At 40.1% G+C, this 20,996-nt stretch overlaps 1 protein-coding gene across 1 annotated transcript in view; it reads right to left on the bottom strand.

The window, feature by feature from the left end:
* Window positions 1–20,996, bottom strand: part of LOC143365351 (kinesin-like protein KIF13A) — a 145,593-nt gene that overhangs the window by 12,671 nt on the left and 111,926 nt on the right. The window contains exons 5-21 of the mRNA XM_076805447.1: window positions 20,097–20,344; window positions 19,012–19,129; window positions 18,216–18,428; window positions 17,219–17,476; window positions 16,385–16,634; window positions 16,107–16,249; window positions 15,034–15,381; window positions 14,126–14,287; window positions 13,447–13,969; window positions 12,887–13,108; window positions 12,500–12,802; window positions 12,220–12,402; window positions 11,863–12,054; window positions 11,483–11,776; window positions 10,958–11,100; window positions 9,694–9,862; window positions 1,810–1,884 (exon numbers count right to left, since the gene is read on the bottom strand). Coding sequence (XP_076661562.1) covers window positions 1,810–1,884; window positions 9,694–9,862; window positions 10,958–11,100; window positions 11,483–11,776; window positions 11,863–12,054; window positions 12,220–12,402; window positions 12,500–12,802; window positions 12,887–13,108; window positions 13,447–13,969; window positions 14,126–14,287; window positions 15,034–15,381; window positions 16,107–16,249; window positions 16,385–16,634; window positions 17,219–17,476; window positions 18,216–18,428; window positions 19,012–19,129; window positions 20,097–20,344 — 3,844 coding nt within the window. The remainder of the gene's footprint in view (window positions 1–1,809; window positions 1,885–9,693; window positions 9,863–10,957; window positions 11,101–11,482; window positions 11,777–11,862; window positions 12,055–12,219; window positions 12,403–12,499; window positions 12,803–12,886; window positions 13,109–13,446; window positions 13,970–14,125; window positions 14,288–15,033; window positions 15,382–16,106; window positions 16,250–16,384; window positions 16,635–17,218; window positions 17,477–18,215; window positions 18,429–19,011; window positions 19,130–20,096; window positions 20,345–20,996) is intronic.

Genomic DNA, 20,996 nt, shown 5'->3' on the forward strand with positions numbered 1-20,996 from the left:
GTTAATCTATCTTCCAGAGCAAATGTTTACACGTTGAACAATTTGTTCCCAATAAACGGAATTTAATTTCACTTACTAAATGAACGAATCAACACTGAATTTCGTTTGCACATCTGTACAGTGACGGTTACTATAAAATAATTTAATTTCAGACAGTTTATGTTTATGGCAGTGATATATATAATACACGTAAAATATTATGTCCCGAATAAATCGTGCTCTGGCGAACTCGGATACTCGAACACCACTAACGTCGACTGTCTGGCCATCACCGGCGCATTCTACTTACGCAAACTCTGCCAGCTTCGCGGTGGGAGACTGCAAGCTCAATCTCCTCAAGAACGAAGCTCCGAAAGGAAAAACTTTGTCCTATACTTTCGATTCGTTTTTGCGCGTAAAATCATCTCCTCGACTTCACCAACCGACATAGCACACCCGGTAACGTTAATCTGCGGTATCTTCGCTCGCGTGGTTCAGTGGATCCCTTTCCAAGACACTCGTCGACTATATTTCACATGGTTCCGTGTCTGTCAACCCTTCGGGGTGGTCAGGCGGTTTTACTCTTATGGTATATAATAAACTATTCGAATAGTTTAGTGTACTCGCACTTTGAAAACATTCATGGGATATACCATAGACACAGGACCATTCAACGGTCGATGTTCAGTGTAGATAAAGGTATCGTTTAATTCGGTATGCGAGCCAGTGTTGCAATATATAGTGTCAGGGTATCAGAAGAGGAAGCGCATACGTGGAATATAAGGCAGCCTCAAGTAAACATAAAAACAGAGCCGTAGTAGGTACCAATTATTGTAAAGCGATAGAAAACATCGAACACATACGGAGCTACGCGCTGCGCGTTTCGCGCAGCGTGGCTGCGATTCCAATTAAGAGAGAGAGAGAGAGAGAGAGAGAGAGAGAGAGAGAGAAACGAAAACAAAAAACAAACAATAAGTAAAGAGTAGTACAGTAAACTACGACTGTCTCTGGTAACGAACGAAAAGAATAGTTTACGGAAAATATATATGTATTACGGTTCGAACACAGTGTCTATACCTATACACTACATAAAATGGTCGAACTAAGGAGTAAGGAAACCAAAAGACTCTACTAATCACTACGAGAATGATCGTATGGACTCTTTCAAACTCCGTTCAAACTAATCCCTCGCGATTTGCCAATTTTCCATTCTACTACCCCAGTGGAGGGGGTAGGCAAACTGACTAAGATCGTGTAGCTCCGTTCGGCTTAGATCAAAACTTTACCGCACTTCATTTTCAGTGAAACGAATTTCTTGGACAGAAATTATTCTTTTTCTATAAACTGGCGCGTGAAAATGAGTTTCAATTTTCTATCAAAATTTATAAATACCTTTCTTCGTTGAATATATTATCGTTTCAGTCGTTTTTGCTAATTCGTTTTTTCATAAAAATAGAAATTCACGTTAAATGTTACGTTCGATAAATTTTGTACTATCGTTTCGAATTCACGGTTTATAATTTATTCCTGTCGTGATCGATCATCGTGGATTTGAAATATGTTTCTGTATTATTTTTAATCGAACGATTTTTTCGGTCGGAGAAAGGTTTTTTCTCGTTCCCCTAGCACAGCCAATGGAAGATCAAGTTAAATTCTCCGTTGTTCTCAACAAAGAGGACGTTGTCGGTTGGAAAAATCTGCGCCGATCAAGCATCGCGAACTCTACATTTTGCCGGTTCCGTTTCGAAAAGTACAAACGTAGATCGAAGTTTCTACGGAGATTCGGCGGAGTCAGTTTGAAAGATCGTCCAAACGGCGAGTGTCACCTACACTTGGCAGAGGTGGATTGTTGCAGACGTGTCAATGAGTTGAGATTCAGGTTCAGATTCAGGAAAGTTGGTCTCGCTGAAAGGAGATACAGACGTACTGATTACACGGCACTCTCGTTAAGAGTCTCGTCGAATGACTATAAAAAAAGATATATATATATATACGTATATGTATATGTATATGTATATGTATATGTATATATATATATATATATATACATGTAAACACACTACGTTCTCCTCTCCTCTGAATGGCGAGCCATTGTTAGAGCTTGTCTTTCGCAACAGGCTTTCGAACACAGTCATTGAAATCATGCCTGAAAACACCGGACAGTGAGAGAGAAAAACCAGTCAACACGAGGTATACAGATTCCCGGTGACCGACGATCGTCGACGGAAACAATCAAATGATCCATCCAAGTACACAGTCACGTCGAACAATGTACAAAATTCGCGGGCGGGATAGAAAAAATGGCGTCGTTCGGCCGAATTTGTCGGTCCCATTTCGATAATCAAATTCGATTTCTTTTTTTTTTTTTAACCGATTCGACTGGCCGGGAACGTTTCAACTCGCCATTTTGTCGCGAATCCAAAATGCACGGATCAGTTCGGCTAATTCGCAGTCAATTTCGATATTGTCAGCGATGGTTTCGTTCCCTTGGACAGAGTGCATTGTAGATTCGTTGGAAACATATTAAACAACAGCGATTAGTTTAAAGTCAATGGCTCTCTGGGTGTCTCCGACAGATTTTTTTTTTTTTTTGGTTCTCGCTAGATCTCGACGTACTAGCGAGATTCTAGAGCATGCTTGACTAACTTCGAGAAACGACAATTCCATGCATCGCTAGCCGCTATTACGTAACAACCGATTCTCGTTGTCTACGTTACTCGGAAACTGGCTTGGGTCGGACACGTTTTCCGGTTGACTTTAAACTAATTCTTTCTATGGAGAAAAGGGGACTCTCAGCCGGCGTTCGAATCTTTCAATCCTCTTTGTATCTCTGCGAGTCTGCTTCGGTTCTGTTCGCAGATAAGAGTCTCCCTTTTCTGCAATCTTTTGAGAAACAATTTAAGCTCTACACTTTTCGATAGTATTTACTCGTACTTTTATGCTGAGAGACTTTGCGACCTGTTAATCGATCTGCACGTTTGCATATTTTTGCTGATGTTTATTATGTTAATTGCTCGTACAAGTAGACATCCTCATAATTTAGAAAACTTATTTAATTATTCACCTAAAAAAAATTTGTCAGTTTACAAACGTATCTGATTTATAATAATGGTTTTCGTAATTATAGAGCGTACGTAAAAGCTAAAACAATCCCATATTTTTATAGCATTTTGTAATGTCAATTCAAAAGTAAAATTTTTATATTAAAGGTAATATTTGATTACTATATACGCTCATAAATATTCACCAAAAATAAATGCCACATTGAAAATGATCCTCTATCTTCAACAACAAAATTTGAGTGTTGATTATAAGATAAAATGAATAGCACTCTCATTGCATAAGTTTGTACAAACACGTGTCTAACCATCAACAGGTCAAATTCGCAGGTCACGCATCTTCATTGAATGAAAAGATTTATCAAATTGTTTCTCAGAAGCGGTTCCACCTAAATTATCATTAATCCTATCGATATATAAATACCTATGTATATGTATATGTATAAGTATATGTACACATATAATATGATACAGTAAACCTACGTCTGTTTCTAAAATATTGCTCAACAGCACATTCACAGGTGGAGACAGTAAAACGTAAACCAATAGAAAAAAAAAAATTAAAAAAAAAATAGTAGGGAAAAAAAACCACTCGATAGAAGCGACTCGACTCTCGTTTCGCGATTCGCCGCGAATCTCATTTTCTTTGATCTCGTCGTGATTCGCGCTGTTTTCCTCAAAGAATTTGGCGCCGATTCGCATACGGTGTACAGTCGATCATTCGTCGAACGGCGATCGGCTCGAACGAATCATCGGTGCTCGATTAACTACATAATCAATTATAGATAGAAAATCGTTTTCTATCTCTAGATGGGTGGAGAGAGAGAGAGAGAGAGAGAGAGATAGAGAGAAAAAAATGAGTGTTTTTTACTCGCTCGACACAAGTTTCTCAAGAAAGTTCCATGCGTTCGCGTTTTGCGAACAAAGTGAGGAGAATAATGTAACACATAGAACGGAAAACGGTGCCGGTGAAAGAATGATCTCTGTGCACGGTGACGTAAAAAACTCGAGCGAGATTAGGCTATTTCGTTCGCTGGCCTTTGGGCGCCGGTACTCGCTAAACTGCGGATGCTTATGCGAGTTTGCGTTCAATCACGTCTTAACGCTGCAACTACCTGTCGAATCCAATCGTGATTTTATGGAAAAATTTTGGGATCGTTTCTTTTAATAAAATTAATTTTCTCGGTCGTTTTTAACGACAACATTTCTGACGATTTCAATAGTATTTCAATAGAGAATGAAATTCATCGTTCCAACTCACCTGGTAGTTCCAGTGTTAATAATAGTAATAACAATGGTGTCTTTATCGTACACATTTAGTCTAACAGATCGCACACAAATATGGCAGAAAAATATGCGGAAATAATGAAAACAGCAAGATATGAGATTCTGGCAAATATTGAAAAATTACTGAATAAAATCACTATTTTCAGACGTATATAAAAGTTATGAAAAATCCGAATAAATGCAGTCTTGTTAACTCCATAATGAAAAATAAATTAGTTACTTCTCGTACTCAAGAATAAACAAGAATAAGAATAAAAGAAAAATAAAATTACAATAGTAATTTCACCAAATTAAAAAAATAAATTGGTTACTTTTGGTACTCAAGAATAAACAAGAATAAAAATAAAATTACAGTAGTAATTTCACCAAATTAAAAAAGTAAATTGGTTACTCTTAATACTCAAGAATAAATAAGAATAAAAATAAAAAGAAATAAAATTACAATAGTAATTTCACCAAATTATTCTTCCAATAAATTTACATATTCGCCAAATTTTAGAAAATATTTTTTCGCTTGATAGTTCAGCACTGACATTTTGAACCGTGCGCAATAAAGACATCATTATTACCGTCAATAGATCTAACAAGAGGAGAGACAGATAGCTTAGCAAATAGTGTGTCGAATGCACAAGTCCATTCACTTGCGGTTCACGTGTGATCATTGCAATTGATAAACATCCGCGGTCGTGCATACACAGCGACAGTCGCGCGAGGTGCAACAAAGACAGGACATAGGCTACTCAATGAACAAACTTGCCGATGCTAGGTAAACACAAGGGGCGCATTCGCATGCAATAATTCATAGAACGGGGCGAAGGTAACAACATCGCTCGCGCAAATAAACAGCGTTCAAACAAATCTAGGTAGAAGTGCGTCAGCAATCTTCAGAACTAGAATGCATACGGCGGAGACAGATAGTTAGCGGCGTTCCTCAAAGCTTTATTGTAATTACTGAAGCGCGGGGATCCGTTGAAATGCTCGCATTGCCTACGTATTCACCACTCTCTTTCGTCTATCGGTAATCGGTAAGCTGCGTTTTGTGTCGGTGATGGGACTCGCAATGAATCGAGTTTCTCTGAGAAATGTCGTCTCGGACGATTGTCGATTTGTGCGTGCACCACGGAACTGGACAATGCTAATTACACTGCAATTTGCTTGCCGATTCTAAAATAGAAACGTCAAGTTCTACCCGGTAGTATTAATGTTTCAATCTACTTTAATTGCCAGAAAATCTGCGATTGATTAACCTATGCTATGCCGGGTCATTCATGACCCGTAGCTCGAGGGACCGTCGATATGTACACTTTTTCATTCCGATATAAGACGACGCTTTTATTTCGAAATAAGAAAATCTTCTTCTTTATTCGAAATACGACGAAAGCCGGTCCCGAGCCACCGCCTTATATCGGAAGAAAATTGTAGCGAAGTATCGGCGTGGGTCAGAAATGACTCCGGCATAGGCCTAGAACTCGCAGGAGTTCTTCTCTAGAAATTTCAGTCGATGTAGAGCTTCGTAAATCGATTATTGTGTATATTTGAATTTTTGTTAGCTGTTACTTGAATTAACTATTGCCCAGCTCTGGTACACAGACAAAAGTGTGGTTTAACTGCGAAACTATGGAACCTCGACATTTTATAGCAAAACAGTACGTGTCAATCCGGAAAGTATAAGATCTCGATGTCGTTCCAAAACATAGCTTTTCAGTGTACGTGTAAATTGAATTACACCATGATCCATGAGTGCTAAGCAGCTGAAGAATTAAAAAAGAGATGACAGTAAACTATCGATCTTGTGCGGTCTCTTTCTCGATCCGAATGAAAGGTTTCTCGAGGGGGGCGGGGGGATGATGCTACGGAATGAAACATCGACAGAGAAATGTTTTGAACGATGTCGGTAGAGGGGGCGGGGGGATTCTGGTTCTGAACATTGCCAATATCACAAATAATAATAATACCGACACACCGAGGCAAACGGGTTTATATAACTAAACAACAGACAGACTCAACCACTCACGAGACATATGTATACTAATCGTCACTGCCTGTAACGGCATCAATCAAATATCAATCAAGACTCCATTTTACCTGAGTTCAGAATGGAGCCTTGCGTGGGGCCGAAATAGTTGTAGAAGTAGTAGACGTAGTGTTAAACAGAGGAACAGATAAGTTGCATACATTAATTAGTCCAAGAGGAAACAACGTTCGGTCAATTTTGCTACAGGACTCGCTGGTTTCGAGGGGATGGCGGACCGCGGTCGCTCAAAGGGACGCTGTGTGCCTTCAAAATTTTATTTAAAAAACGCTACTCTCGCGATGGCTATTATTGCCTTCGACCCTGTACACGCTCCAGCGAAGTTGCGTACATTTTTTCATACAAAAATACACTACAGTTTGGAAAATACCAGCTGTTGAAGAACTTGAAGGATATTGGAATTGATACAATTCTAAAAAAACGTTGACCTAAATTTTCCTTCATCCAATAAATTAAATGCAGATAGAAGCAACTAGTTCAAGAAGGAATTTAAAAATTACTGAGACAAGAATAATAGTTGCATCCCAGGAAGCTGCTCTAAGTTGCATTTCTTATTCCTAATAAATCTTTGCTGTCGTCGTTTATCAAAAGAAAAATGATTGTACTAGTTAGAAAAGCAATAGTATGAATGAAAATTAAATGTTTTTGTAGGACAATCTTTTTCCATCGACAAGGATCGTTGAGTAACGTTTCTCGGGGCAGAGTTTCGCCACCGGAAGTAGCTTTTTCAATGAAAATTCGCCGGACACCGTGTTCCTCGAGGCCCACAGTTCGCCATCCCCTCGAGTCACGTTTAAACAGCCTCAGATACTGCGTTATAAGTGGTGGAGCTTAAGTGTCGCTGCTAAAACGCTAGGCGGATCTGAGAAACTGGGTTTCGTACCATGCTCAACTCTCCTCGTGCCACGTGGACGACCCCGTGGCCACGATTCTCTAGAGAAGCTTGTACGGTTACTTGCTTCGTTGTTCGATCGTTCGTTTGTCTTTGTTTAACAGATCGGAGAAACTGTGCGAAAAAGTTGAACATAGCGGTGGTGACATAACAATATGATAGAAGCTGTAAATATAATAATACGAAGTTCCAGTGTCGTGGTAGTTGCTAACAGGGGAGATCGATATTACCAAACATATTTTTAAGGACAGTGAGAGAATGTTGATCGTGTCTGTTCTAGGTGACGACCGTTTCCCCCCGTACTGTCTCGCGGATCATTTTCCCGGCTCGAGGACGGAAGTTAGAACAATTTACAATTTTTTTAAATCTGTGAAAGCTGCGACCATGGCCAATAAACTATAGCTAGAACAATGTCCGAAGGATAAATCGATCGAGAGACAGTGTAGAGGGAAACGCTAATGAAGGATGACATGAATCGTAATCGAAAAAAGGTAAGAAAAAACGGGGGAAACGAGAGAACAGAGATGAAGTATGGTTCTCTTCCAATATTGAAAAAAAAAAAGAAAAAAAAATACTGAACATATCCAATACCAAAATCGTAAAGTGACTATCATGGCAAGGTGATATATACGTATATATAATATCAAAAAACACTGCATAAGCCACATTTCAGAAACGGATCATAGATTCCTCGGTCGAATGTAATCGAAGAAAGCGGAATCAAGGCAAAGTGAACGTGATAAATAATTGTAAAACCTTTTATATATATATATGTATATAAATAAATATAGTATATATAAATGTTTCATCTAAGGGCTAAGGTTGTCGAACACAGTGCCATTAAGATTGATCAAAAGCGTCGTTTGAATAATTCAATCGGTAATCGAAAGCGAACTAGGTTGTTGCATCCATTAGAACAAAGTGATGAACTCGCACAAAAAACTTGTGAGGATTCGAACGAAAAATAGACGAGAAAGAAAAACAGAGAAAAGAAAAACGAATGTATAGAATGGGGGGAAAAACAAAACGGGGTAAACAATCGAACGTAAAGATCGATCTGTTAAGTTCGCGGGTGACGTAGCAATCCATTTAGCAAAAAATCCGGCGTCGGTAGCAAGCTCTGCGTCGAACAGAGAACAAACGGTCGCGGCAGCGCAACAACTATGTAACATGAACAAGAATGTAGAACCAAAAGGAGAACGTCGAACAAAACGATTCTGTGAAATCAAAAACAAAACGAAATGAAAGAAAAAAAACGGTGAACTGTCTCGCTAGGTTCGCTAATGTATTCAACGTCATGGCCAAAAATCGTATGCTTGCAGAGCGTATCAAAAAGAGAAAAAACGTAAGAACGAAACGAAAATATAGTGAAAAAGAAGAAGTAGAATTTCCTCTTGCGGGAAAGTCGTCAGAATTACCTTTTTGTTGGCGTACTTATGGTAGTACCAGTTGGATATTGTTAAAAGAAGTTATTATGAACAACAGTAACAGTATTAATACCATGTTGCCAGAAACGATTCGAGAAATTAAGATGCATAATTATTATAATGTACTATGTAACTTCTAATCGAGACGATACAGTTCGATAAAATGGATTACTACAAAACGAATAGTCAACTAATGGATGATAGAATGACATGTATGAGTGAATCTCGTGTTGAACAATCGAAAAATAAATCCTCGGTTCAGATTCGATCGATTTCATTTTCTCTTTTAGCTTTTTTTTCTTCTTTTCTGTACCGATTGGATCTCGATCTTGGATCTTCTATGATTTCGTAAACAGTATTCAACAATATATTTTTTATACGATATCCGACGTATAAATGTACAGACCACCTCATAATTCATGACACAAAATCACTCTACAAATAAGTCTATAATATCGAATGCAGATATCACAGCGGCAAGTAGAATAGGTCAACCACGGTCAGACACCAAACTAAATTCAGTATTACTTGAATTTGTGTTTTAGAAATGAAGCATTGCCTCAGGAATACTTCATGTTCTCCATTATTGGAAATAAAAAAATTCAAACGATTTAATTGAACAATATAGGATTATGTCTTGTGTCATGAAATGTAAAATAGCCTGTACTCAATTATGAAATTGTAACACGTACAGTAGCCCACAAAAGTGTTCGTTCAGGGTAAAATTTATTCAATTTAACTCGACCGATCTTGTAATAGAATTATAAAATTAAGCTAAAGATCTTGGACAGGAGAATTCGATGTTTAAGAACTTTACATGCAATCGTTTTACGTGGAAATGCTATCAGAAGATCAATAAAATGAAATTGAATAAACTTGGTTGTTGCGCGGGGGAACGCTTTCGGGAGCGACTGTAGGTGATTGAAGCGATTAGGAAATCATAGAATGGTAACATTGATGAGTTCGGTGGTTCGAAGTCTCTAATAGGAAGATTGAACAAGTTTGAAGTGTGCTTACCGATTCCGAACGGTTTTGATGGCGTGGTCACGAAATTTTCGTCGTTTCTTGTGTGGCCGGTGGACGCTCGACGAGAATGCAGCATTCCATTTAGCTCGCTGTTGAGATCCGTCACGCTCTCGGAACGGGTGACATTTAGGGAGTCCATCGAAGTGTCGGATCTCATGATCTGGAAGCATTGATGACGTATAATACATTCGATAAAATAGTACGAGACGCGTTCTTCACCTAACAGCCATTTCTAAATAAAAACAACACCGAAAGGAATAACAGAATTTTATTGAGGACAAATAAAATCAGTTTGCGTGAATTATTTCTCTGCATAATTACCATATGTAGACTTCAATACATATTTGAAATTGTTTTACTAGCTTTTTAGGTTCGTCTTCGAAAAATGGCGGCAAGCCATTCTTTGAGATACAGAAAAAGACAGCGATCACTGGGCATAAGGTCAATGTTATAGAGTGGGTGGTTAAATTATTTTTTAGATGATAGAATTTTCTCTGGATAGACCTAGAAGCTAGTAAAGTGGTATTAAAAAGGTAAAAAAAAAATATATATATATAATACGCGTACGTTGATTTGACTTGTACAAAATAAAACTTTCTTATCTTTATTCGTTATGCTCTAATTTCAAAATGGACTTCATTCAAAAAATGCTCTTGGTATCTCTAGATTGCTGTACAAATTCTACAATTACAATTCATGCCACTGAATGCAAGTATTGTTAATAATTTGTTGAATTTTATGCGACTCAGAAATCATGAGCGATGGACTTAATCAGGACTCGATTGAATGAATGAAATGTAATTAAAGTATAACTTTGCTAATGATCGAAAACATGATTTAGTGGCGTAAACTGTGATTAAAATGACCTGTATGTATGTAGATTAGTACGCCATTGGTGAAAACTATAATTTCCTTTTTAGTTCTATAAAAATTAAACTTGATCTTCGCGAAACACTAAAAGCGTTTACGTAATCTAGTCTGGTTTCCAAAAAGCCCCAGAACATTTCATTTACACTACTGCTGAGCAATATTGCAATTAGATAAATGATGGATTTCTATAAAAGAAAACAATTCGTACACTATTAAAATTCGTAACTACAAAAGATTCTAGTTTCAAACGGAGAACCAGCATCAAAAGAAACAAAGAATATATTTCAATTATAGAACACGGCGAAATAAAATCAAAACGGAAAGAAAAAAAGAAATGAAACGAAAAGCATACAGTGCGTCCAAGACGTCGGAGGGGCAGTAGTACCTGCGAGAAGTTGGGTACGCTTGCAGTCTTGCGCATCAGTGGTTGGCCTTGTGCTTGCAGCAACTCTTTCACCGCAACATTTTGTCGTAATCGGTCTAGAGTTAGGATACTTTCCACCGCCGAGACACCGCGCGTGTATTTTTCTAAACAGAAACACCATGTGTGAATCTCAACATTGACAATTAACTGGGTCATCTACGAAGAATTAATTTCAGGATCCATAGACATCCTGAAGAAAACGACTGCCTTTCAGAAGATTATAAAACTGTGGATTTTTGTACAAGATCACACTTTTTACAACAATTTAAAAACACATTTTCTATCCTTTAATGGGTCAAGTGGTTCATGATAAATAGTAATATACATAATGAGAAAGATATATAATATGGATAGTCAGAGAGGCATTACTTGACCAGTTGAGGAAAGTAAATAGTTCTAATAGTAATTTGAGTTTCAGTTCATGAAATGAGGTTATGTAGGAGGCGAGAATTACTATAAATCAGTGAATGATTTATATTGGCTCACCGATGTATGTTTCACCATCGCAGAGGCTGTTGTCCTCCCCGCTGGCAGCAATCTGCGCCAAACTCTCGCGATCTTCAAGTTCCTCGCTGGCCTTTGGTATATTTGACACTACCTCGTAAGTGACGCCTGTTTGAGTCTCGCAATCGGTGCCGACGATCTTTTTGAATATTCTATCCCTGATGCTCTGCCTCTTGTAAATGTTCAGATTCAGTCGTTTACGCAGAACGAGGTCCATCGGCGCCGGATGCGACAGCCTAACTGTCGTCTTCACGATCAAGAACACCCTCTCGTTTGCTGAAACACGCGTCCATTTTAAGTACAAGACCCCTCACATTCTTGAAATTTCTATTTCTAACTCTTAATCATTGTATACTACTCACCATCTGTGACTTTGTTCAGATGTATATTGTCGTGTATACTAGAGTCCCAAGCAGCGATGGCACAAACGTCTTTTTCTATGCGTCGAATGATTGGCAGATTGTAGAATTTATTGCCGTGCTCCTTGGGTAAGATCGAGTTCATCCCAGTTACAGAAACTTCTTCCCCAGACTGATGGGTTGAGAGATCATCGGCTGTAACATTTCGATAACCTCACCATTAGCTTCTCATTTTGAAAGAAGGAGTTTACAAATTTTATTAGTTATCCTTTCATCGTATCGATTGAAACAAATTCATTTCATCAAGAGATAAATGAAGTTGGAAAAATGAGGGAAGGGTGACAAACGATTGTACCGTACCATTGAGATCAAGGAACAGAACAGGTATGTGCAGTTCCATGCCTGGCGGTGGGTTCCAGTCAGCAGGTGCGCCAGGTATGCCTGATCCCGCGGCAGGAAACAAAACTGCATTCCGTTCGTCCGTCATACTGACCCACTGTTCCACCAGGCTCTGTTCACGTTCCATGTCTTGCTCCGTTTTGTCTGTACGAAATAATGATTTTATAATTGCAAACTAAAACCGGACATTTCATGTGCAACGACCTAGTCGATTAGCTATCACACGGATAAATTTCTGTACCTTGTTTGTTAATAAGTTTCTGTATCTGCTGGTCCAAGTACTGTTTCCTCCTCTTCAAGGCATCGCTCCATTTATCCCTCAGTATGCTTAGGTCCTCATCCTGATAACTGTCCAATGGAATCTGAAGGCGATTCCTAACTGACACGCTACCGACTGCCACGCTTATTATCGACTGGCAAATGATCGGCAGTGTTCCAGAATTTTGTACTGGTTTCACACGAACTTGTATCCGCCGCTGTTGACCCTGCCGCAGCTGGTAAATCCCGCCTGCGGAGAATGCTGAATTCGCATCGCTGGAGGAGCCTGTAACGATTCAAATCAATCACTAAAGTTTCTAAAGATTGCAAATTATGTACAGATGTTATGGTGCGACAAGCATATTCTTACCCGTCCACGTGCTTCGTTTTACAGACACTTCTACGGGCGCATACTCTCCCTGTTCGTTCAGTTCTTGGACCTCGACCCAGAGCTCGATCTTCCTCGTCAACTCGGACCATCGATCGGCCAAGGATCTAGCTTTGGCCAGCTGTTGCTCGACCTCCCAGCCGGGTTTGCTCCGCGAAAATCCTGCGCTTCGATGGCCCCACACTTCTATGCTCAAGGCACCCTCTGTAGGTGGAAAACCATGGGACATTATCACACTGTGTTCATTGTTACACCGCGAACATGTACAGTAGGTTCTCGCTTGTTCGCGCAAGGTGGGAAATGTAATTTCGAGTTGGTGTTGCCAGTTGCGACGCGACTGTCTCTGTATATTATTATACATTGTCCGCAGCTTCCATTCAATAGTGGGGGGAGTTATAAAACCTCGGATATTGCCTGAAATTCCGGACTCATTTTCGTGCAACGAGCGAGAACCTATTGTACTCAGGAGTATCCTATTCCTATTCAATTACGAAAAACGTCTTCGATTACAAAAGAAAGGTGTAACGAAAGGAGTTCTTTACCAGCACAATGCTCCATGAACTCCTCCGTAACGGGTACAATAAAGTCGTTCGTGTGATTGAACTTGAACGCCAAAGAGTCCCTCTGGCCGGCTTGGCAGTTCGCGTTCAGCTCTTCGGAATTGTCCACGGCTGGGACCACGATGGGCTCAGGGTGGCCGCAGAACATGTACTGGCAGAACACGTAGTGACTCAACGACAGCGGCAAGCCGGTCGCTTGTTTTATGGTGACGCGACAAGTTATGTGACTCGAGCCGGAATAGTCTTCGGGCTCGGAAGAGGTCGAATCGGCCGAGGACTCCGACGCTGCCTCGCACATCCGATCCTGAGGAAAGTGGCCGGATATACGGCTGATCTCGACCTGCAGTCGTCCAGCGACTTCTCCCTGTTGGCTGATGATCGGCGTATGATAGTCTAACCGGACGTCGTGGAACAGGACCTCCAGGAATATGTTCGCAACGCCGATCAGATTATGGTTCTCCTGCGACTCGTAGAAAGGATCCTGCGACTTCCCTGGTACTTCGTCCTGGTGGAACGGGAAGGTCATGATTGTTTACGAATGATGAGAGACGAAGGTCGCAATGATAGATAAAATGTTTAGGAAAAATATCATTCGGTCTGAAGAGCCAAATATTGCGACAGGTAAACAATTTATTTCAAGGTCGCGCTTTTCAATACTTGCCTTCATGATAGGTGATCGTTGACAGTTATTCGGATCCTTCCATTCCTCGTACATCTCTCGCATGTCGACCAATTTGTTCCCTAATTTCTCCATCGACCACACCTGACTACCCATTTTTTTCCTTTTAACTAAGATCGCGGGCTCGCTGACGAACGCGCCCCGCTGGAAAAATACACTCTGCTTACCGAAGAGTGCGAAAGCAGAACGAGCACAAATAAATAAACAGAACAAAAGCCAACTGAAAATACGTGGAAATTATAAGTATGAACCTAAAGCGACTAAACTAAACAGACATCATCAAAATGTTCAATAAAAGACCACATTAGCACTGGAACTACTGGATCCGTCAAAACGACAAGATTTCATTTCACGATTACAATGATTTTTCATTTGATTTCGCTCTTGCGAGGAATTGGCACGTAAATTTATTTAACCGCGTGCATACTATAACGCAAACGTTGCTAAATCTAAATAAATACGGTCTTTCTATTTTTACATACTGAAATCCTAGTGTTACTGAAGTTCTAGTGTTAATTGGAAGCACAATCTATGAGTGGTTGAGTAACTTTAGCACAAACTGCCGATTTTTATGTAAATTTTACACTATTGTAAACAATATTTCAAAAAGATAAAGTTAAATAAAACGAGACTTTTTACTAAGAAAAAGTTTCCTCAAGTTAAACGTAACCCAAACACTTCCTATTATTTAAAAAACACAAAATCCGCAGTCTGACTCTTTCAATCTACAAAACACAATACAGGAGCGAAAGTAATCACAATATACAGAACAAAAATTCAACAAACATGAAATCAATCATTAAACTCAAGACAAATAATTGCAGCTGTAATTCTTTAATCGATACACTGTTTAGATTGCAGCGATCGCAATCTGGCGAAGTAAACAATACCTTTCTGTTCGGACTCAAGTTATTCGGGGGGATCTGCAGGGTGACGCTGAATTTCGTTTGCTTGCCCATTTCTTCTGCCAAGAAGTTCGCCTCCTGCACCAGAGAGTTGGCTTTCAAGATGTCCGCCTTTAATTGACCTAAGCTCCTCTTGAACATCTCGTCCCTCTCCTGGGCCCATTTCTCGACGCGCATTTGCGTCGTCGGCGTGCAGGCTGGCAGCTTGCCGCTTTGACTGCCTCTTAGAGGGTCGTAGGGTACATACGGTGAATAGGGTGTCGACGGAGACAAGATGTTGCGTAGCTGCTGGAACTGGCGCTCGTACTCTTGCCTTTGCTTCTCCAGCGCGACCTTTCGATCAATGGAAAGCCCTTGTTAACATATCGTTTGCATTTCACATCTTGCTGAACAACACTCCACCATTCAAGACCGTGCCCGCTCCTAGGGACCTGTAGCTTTGTCTTCAAAGCTTCAATTAATGGCGAAACCGTTCGGCTTAATTCATTCAGTAGCGGATCAACTTTTCGACACTTAAACCCTGGGCTTTTAAATAATACTTAAAAAATGGTACCGCTTCAAAAGAAATTAACTGAATTACATTAGTGGAAGTGAATTCTTGATACGTGATGGTAATCGTTTAAAGGCTTATTGAGAAACTCTCAGCTACGGATTATATTTTCAAATGCTATTAAACACCTCCAAGCAAACAATGCATCAAGGTTTAGTGTCTACTTATTTTCTGTGGGTATGAGCCTTTCATACACCAAATCGTTTAACCACGTTTCACGTCTTATTACATTTTTGTGTTGAAACACAAATTGCTCTATTTAAAATAAATTGTAACAGTTACGGTCAATACCACTGAATGACAAAGATTGAATGAATTTTTAGAAATTGCGTATACTATTTCATCAATTTTCCCTACATTTTATTTTATGGAATTGCTTGATTTGGCAAACGAACGGCCCATTAGTCTCCGCAGCATCGAAGACATAAAATTCAAGAAGCTGATGATCGACTTTCAGAAAATCGACCGCCGGTCGAGTCCCTGGTTCAAACACTGTCAGTAGCCGCACCTGTTTGTCCTCCTCGTGCTGTTTCTCGAGTCTCGCGATGGCCCTCTGTATCGGATCGTTCGACAGCTCGTTAAGCATCAGCTCTTCCCTCGCGAAGTTGTAATCGATATTCTGCGCGGGTGTCTGCGGCTCGCTGTTGATCGCTGCGAACGCGCAGAGAGCGAGAAAGAGATACGATTATTCCTCGAGAGATAATCAATCGGTAATTTCTTAAAATTCCAATTACAGCTTCCGATAGAGAAGCTCGGATCAGCTCGTGTACCGGAGCTCGATCGTACCTGTTGCGCTCCTGGGACAGTTCACCCGGAAGAAATGATGATTTCCCCAGACGATCCTGTCGCCGTGTAACAGAGGCGTTTTTTCGACGACCTGTGTCCCGTTCACGAAACACCTGGCACCGTGCAACGGCGTCATGTACAATCCTGATTCCTCTATCGTGATCACACAGTGCTCGGGCAGGATTCCCAAACCGTGCAGCTGGATGTCCTGATCCGTTTTCGCCGATCGACCGCCCACCAGTGTCCTTTCCTACGATTTTACACAAAAAATAATTTTTCACCTGAGAGTTTGTCGAGTTTGTGGAACGTGTTCAACGTGGATGACGATACTTTGCGTTTTTGGTGGCTAGGCAATTTTTCAACTCTGTCCAGTGACGTTGCAAAGCGGTTCTACCACTATAGTACAGATGTTCAGTACGTATATTCATAGGAAGTTAATTTGTTGTATTTTTACACAATTTGGAAGAAGTAGAATTTTTATCCGGGTTTGTTAACCATCAACTGACGGTGCAGAGCCGTGATACAACATTTAAACAAATCATAATTTACTCGGTTTAAAGTATAGTTCCATTGTAAAAGTTATGAACGTGCCGGAACACGTCAAGATATTTACGTCTTAAAAAAATATATTTGAGTACTCATTTTTGTCATAAAATAATAAAGTATGCAGTGTCTATCAACGGGTCACCTCTTTCAAATTGAAATGGAATTCTATTCTTTTACTGGGAATATGTGGCCATCGTAGGTCGGGCCAGGAGTCGATACTTTGATAAATATTAGGAAGCAGCCAGCACGTTGTCCCGCGGAACACGATCAGTCATCGTCGAGTAGTACCTTCAGGTAATACACCAACAACTCGTTCATGCTGGGATCGTCGTTGAGATTCACAAGGTAGTACTTGTTCTTCTCGACTTGGATACCGGAAGCCTGCACGCTGATCCCCATTTTCTCCAAGGCTTGTTGCCTTTCGTGCTGCAGCCTCTCGGTCTTCACCAGCTTCTCCTCCCACGTTTGCGACATCACCTTCATCAGTCGTTCCGACTCCGACAGCTTCTCCGTTATGTCTGTGCGTTGTTGGCCCACTATCGACCCCTGTACATTCCGCAACAGTGAGGGTTAGAGAATTGCGGGATTAGCCGAAGAAACTGGTGCCCCGGTGATCGCTAGACTACCAGTTTCTCTTAATTAATTAACCAAGTCGAGAAGAAAATAGGTCCATTCGTTATTGTGTCCTATTTAGATCTGTCTTCAGTTGAACCAAATTATTATTCTGGAATCTATATAAATTCAAAATTCTAGCGACTCAGTGTTCGAATTAGAGTTTCGAGAAAAATTTCTATCGGGCTTGCTTAACCCATTTGCATCATAAGGAAATATGAAAAGAAGGCCTTTATCACCAAACATTTTTTAAATTATATTTAAGTACAAAAATGACTAAAAGTAAAAGAACTTCATATTTCAGCATTATTACACCCTCCATTTCTATTTTTTAGCTAACGAATAATGATAGTGACCAACAAAGTTCAGCGTATGCATACGGCTCCGGTGATAGTGACCAGAAAAATTGGGCGTATATATACGCTAATGATGCAAATGGGTTAGTATCTTATTGTTTTCTCGCGAGCCATCTCTAGAGCTCTAAGCCGTGAACGAACGACGCTATAGCGAGTCAATAATCGTTTTCCTGCTTATCGCGGGCGTTCGGTATCTTCTTCGTGACCGAATTTCATCTTTATTTACAGAAGATAAAAGTTCGTAGCGCGGCCGGGGCAATCCGAGTAAGATTCCGATCGGATCCGGCGGTTTCGCAACAAAGAGCGAATAGTCTTACAGTCGCGTGCAGCAGCATCTCCTTCAGGGCCTCCACCTCCTGCCTCAGTTCTCGGATAATTCTTGCGTTCGGATCCTCGTTGACCACCGCGTGATTAACGATCCTCTTCGCCCTGTCCGCGTATCGGAGGGTGGAAAGCGTTTCCTCGTAATTGTCCGCCGCCGGTGATATAGTGGCCACCATTACAGTTTTACTGTTCCCGCCAAGGTTATCCTAAAACCGAAACAACAATATTTTCACACGCGACGCCGCAACCGAGACCCTGCCATTAATCCCTCCTATCCTATTTTGACGCCAGTTATTCGAAAATGAAACAAATATGTCCGACAGGAGTTCAATTTTTCATACTCGAAACTCGATTGTCACTGCGCCCTTTTGCAGTAATTGTATTTAATATTGCATATGATATTTGCGTAGCTGAGAACGCAAATGAAAATTAATTTTGTGATGGCAAATTTTATCGTCCGACAGTATTGTCTAATATTTGAAATTTGATCATTTAGATTAGAAGTTTGCATATCGGGGAGATTTGAATTTTGAATAATTGAAAATTTGAATATTTGAACACTTGAATATTTAAAATTAGTGTATTTAGGAATTTAGATTTGGGATTTGCATAGCCGAGAGCTTTGAAATTTACATTTTGGTCATTTGAAAATTTGGGATCCAAACTTGTATAGCCATGAGATTAGAGATTGGAATATTTGAAATACTTCGAATTTTAAGATTTAGATGGGGTAAATATTTTGAAGATTTTTCAGTAAAAATGTAGTAAGATGAGAATGTTGCAGTATACCTTCAGCAGCCACGTTAAAACAGAGTCTCTGTACGGCACGAATTTGTCCTTATTCTTATTGCTTCCGGAATTCTGATCCGCCAGCTTCGAAATGACTAGACCCAACGTCGTTAGGGATCTGTAAATATTTGTCCCTCGTGTATCCCCAGATCGAGCACTTACAGGCTGCTTCGAAACGAACCGAACATCCTCAAACATCCCTCGCATAACAACCAAGTTTGCTACGAAGTTCGTAAGACATCCGGATACTTGTGCGTGCAACTTAATCGCCCGCTACCCAATTTCTCAAAGTGCTCGATTAATATTTCATATAGCACTTTTAATGCAATTTTATTATTAAGCTCGATATAATGATATTTTTTCAAATAGCTTTTCTACGAAATACTCGGAGGCAAACCAGGTGCAGCAATTAAGTTAATGAATGTGAAATTGCATTTTGAAGTAGCCTGAATTGCTTCTAAGAAGAGTCTCTTTTGGAAAACTATTTGAAGCTGAATCCTCAATGTCATAAACACTAGACCCCTCAAACGTTAAAAATAGCATATTTTATTGTAATATTTAAACAAAAATAATAAAGTGTATCTCTATAATTGCAGCAATTGTGAAATAAAAAAATCTGAAATGTATCAAAATAATTGATCTGATAGCCTCAGCGTTAAAAATGAGATCAGTCAACGTCAAAAATGGCCAACAAAAAATCACAGTCCACACAACCAGCCTCCAGCGACCATAAAAGTACTCGATAGCTAGCTGTCACTAAAATAACTAACAGCTCGCTGTCGTCAAAATGTCCGATAGCCGTCCATAAAATGGCCGCTAGCAAGCCGCCATCAAAATGGCCGTGAAAGTGATTAACAATGAGCCACCCTTAAAATGGCCGACTGCCAGCCGCCACCGAAACGACCACCATCGGAATATACTTCGCGGCGTTTCTCGTAGGAATATTCTCATGGTCACTGTTATGGTCTTCCAGGGAAAAAATGTTCGGGAAGCCAGTAATCGGTTGTTTCAGCTGACGTTGGGGATCCAGCATGAATGTTAGCAGGAGACATGCGACTCAGAAATGGAAGGGAGAGTATCTTTACTTGTTTATATTGCTTCCTTCTTTAAGCCTATCGCCCACTGCCCCAGTTTTCACAGCCCTTTCGCTCCCTGCTAAGTCCACTAAGCTCATCCGGGAGACTTTCTCCCCGCTGACGCCGCTTTTCGCGTCCGTCAACGTCTGCGTCAGTATGACGGAGAAAACGGCATGCGAACGGGAGCTTTCCGAATTCATGTTCGTCGCCGCCACCGTCCGCGATTTGTTGCCCTCCGCCATCAGATTGTCAATATCCTGGAGAAAAAACCGACCGTCAATCGTTTAACCCTTCTCCCCCATAAATCTTCTGCTAGTCGTCAATCTTCCAAAAATTGTCCGTAAACATCTAGCACTTATTTTTCTTAACCCTTAAGTGGTACAATAATTTCAATAACTGTGAAAGAAAAAACCTGAAAATTTGACCGGTGCTGGTAGGTTTCGTGGTATTCTATTAATCCTCAGAATACCGTCTACAAATGTTAAATCCTTCACAGAGTCCTAAGAAAATCGACTTCTCCGACAACAGTACAATTGGCGACTATTAGGTCTATTTAAATCTCCATTTAAGAATTTCTAGACGTCTTCTCATCGCATCTAATTAAACAGCTGCTAATTTAAATTATTTGCCAGGCCCTAAATGGGTGATGCTTTCGAAGTACCGGGTCGATAAACACCTAGACATCATCATCCAAGAGTTGAGCACTATAATTATCCAGCACTATAATTACGTCTACTGTGAGGTCGCTTGCAGTTTTCATTCGTTTCTATCTCAATTTTGATAACACTGGATTATCATAGAAATATACGTTAATGAAAAGATTGTTATTCGACTTGGTGTTAACAGTATGGCTACTATAATCCTATTAATGGTTTCTTTAATAACCGTGGCTGGAGGAAAAGCATTTTT

This window comes from Halictus rubicundus, chromosome 2, assembly GCF_050948215.1.
Source record: "Halictus rubicundus isolate RS-2024b chromosome 2, iyHalRubi1_principal, whole genome shotgun sequence".
In the NCBI taxonomy this organism is placed as follows: Eukaryota; Metazoa; Arthropoda; class Insecta; order Hymenoptera; family Halictidae; genus Halictus; species Halictus rubicundus.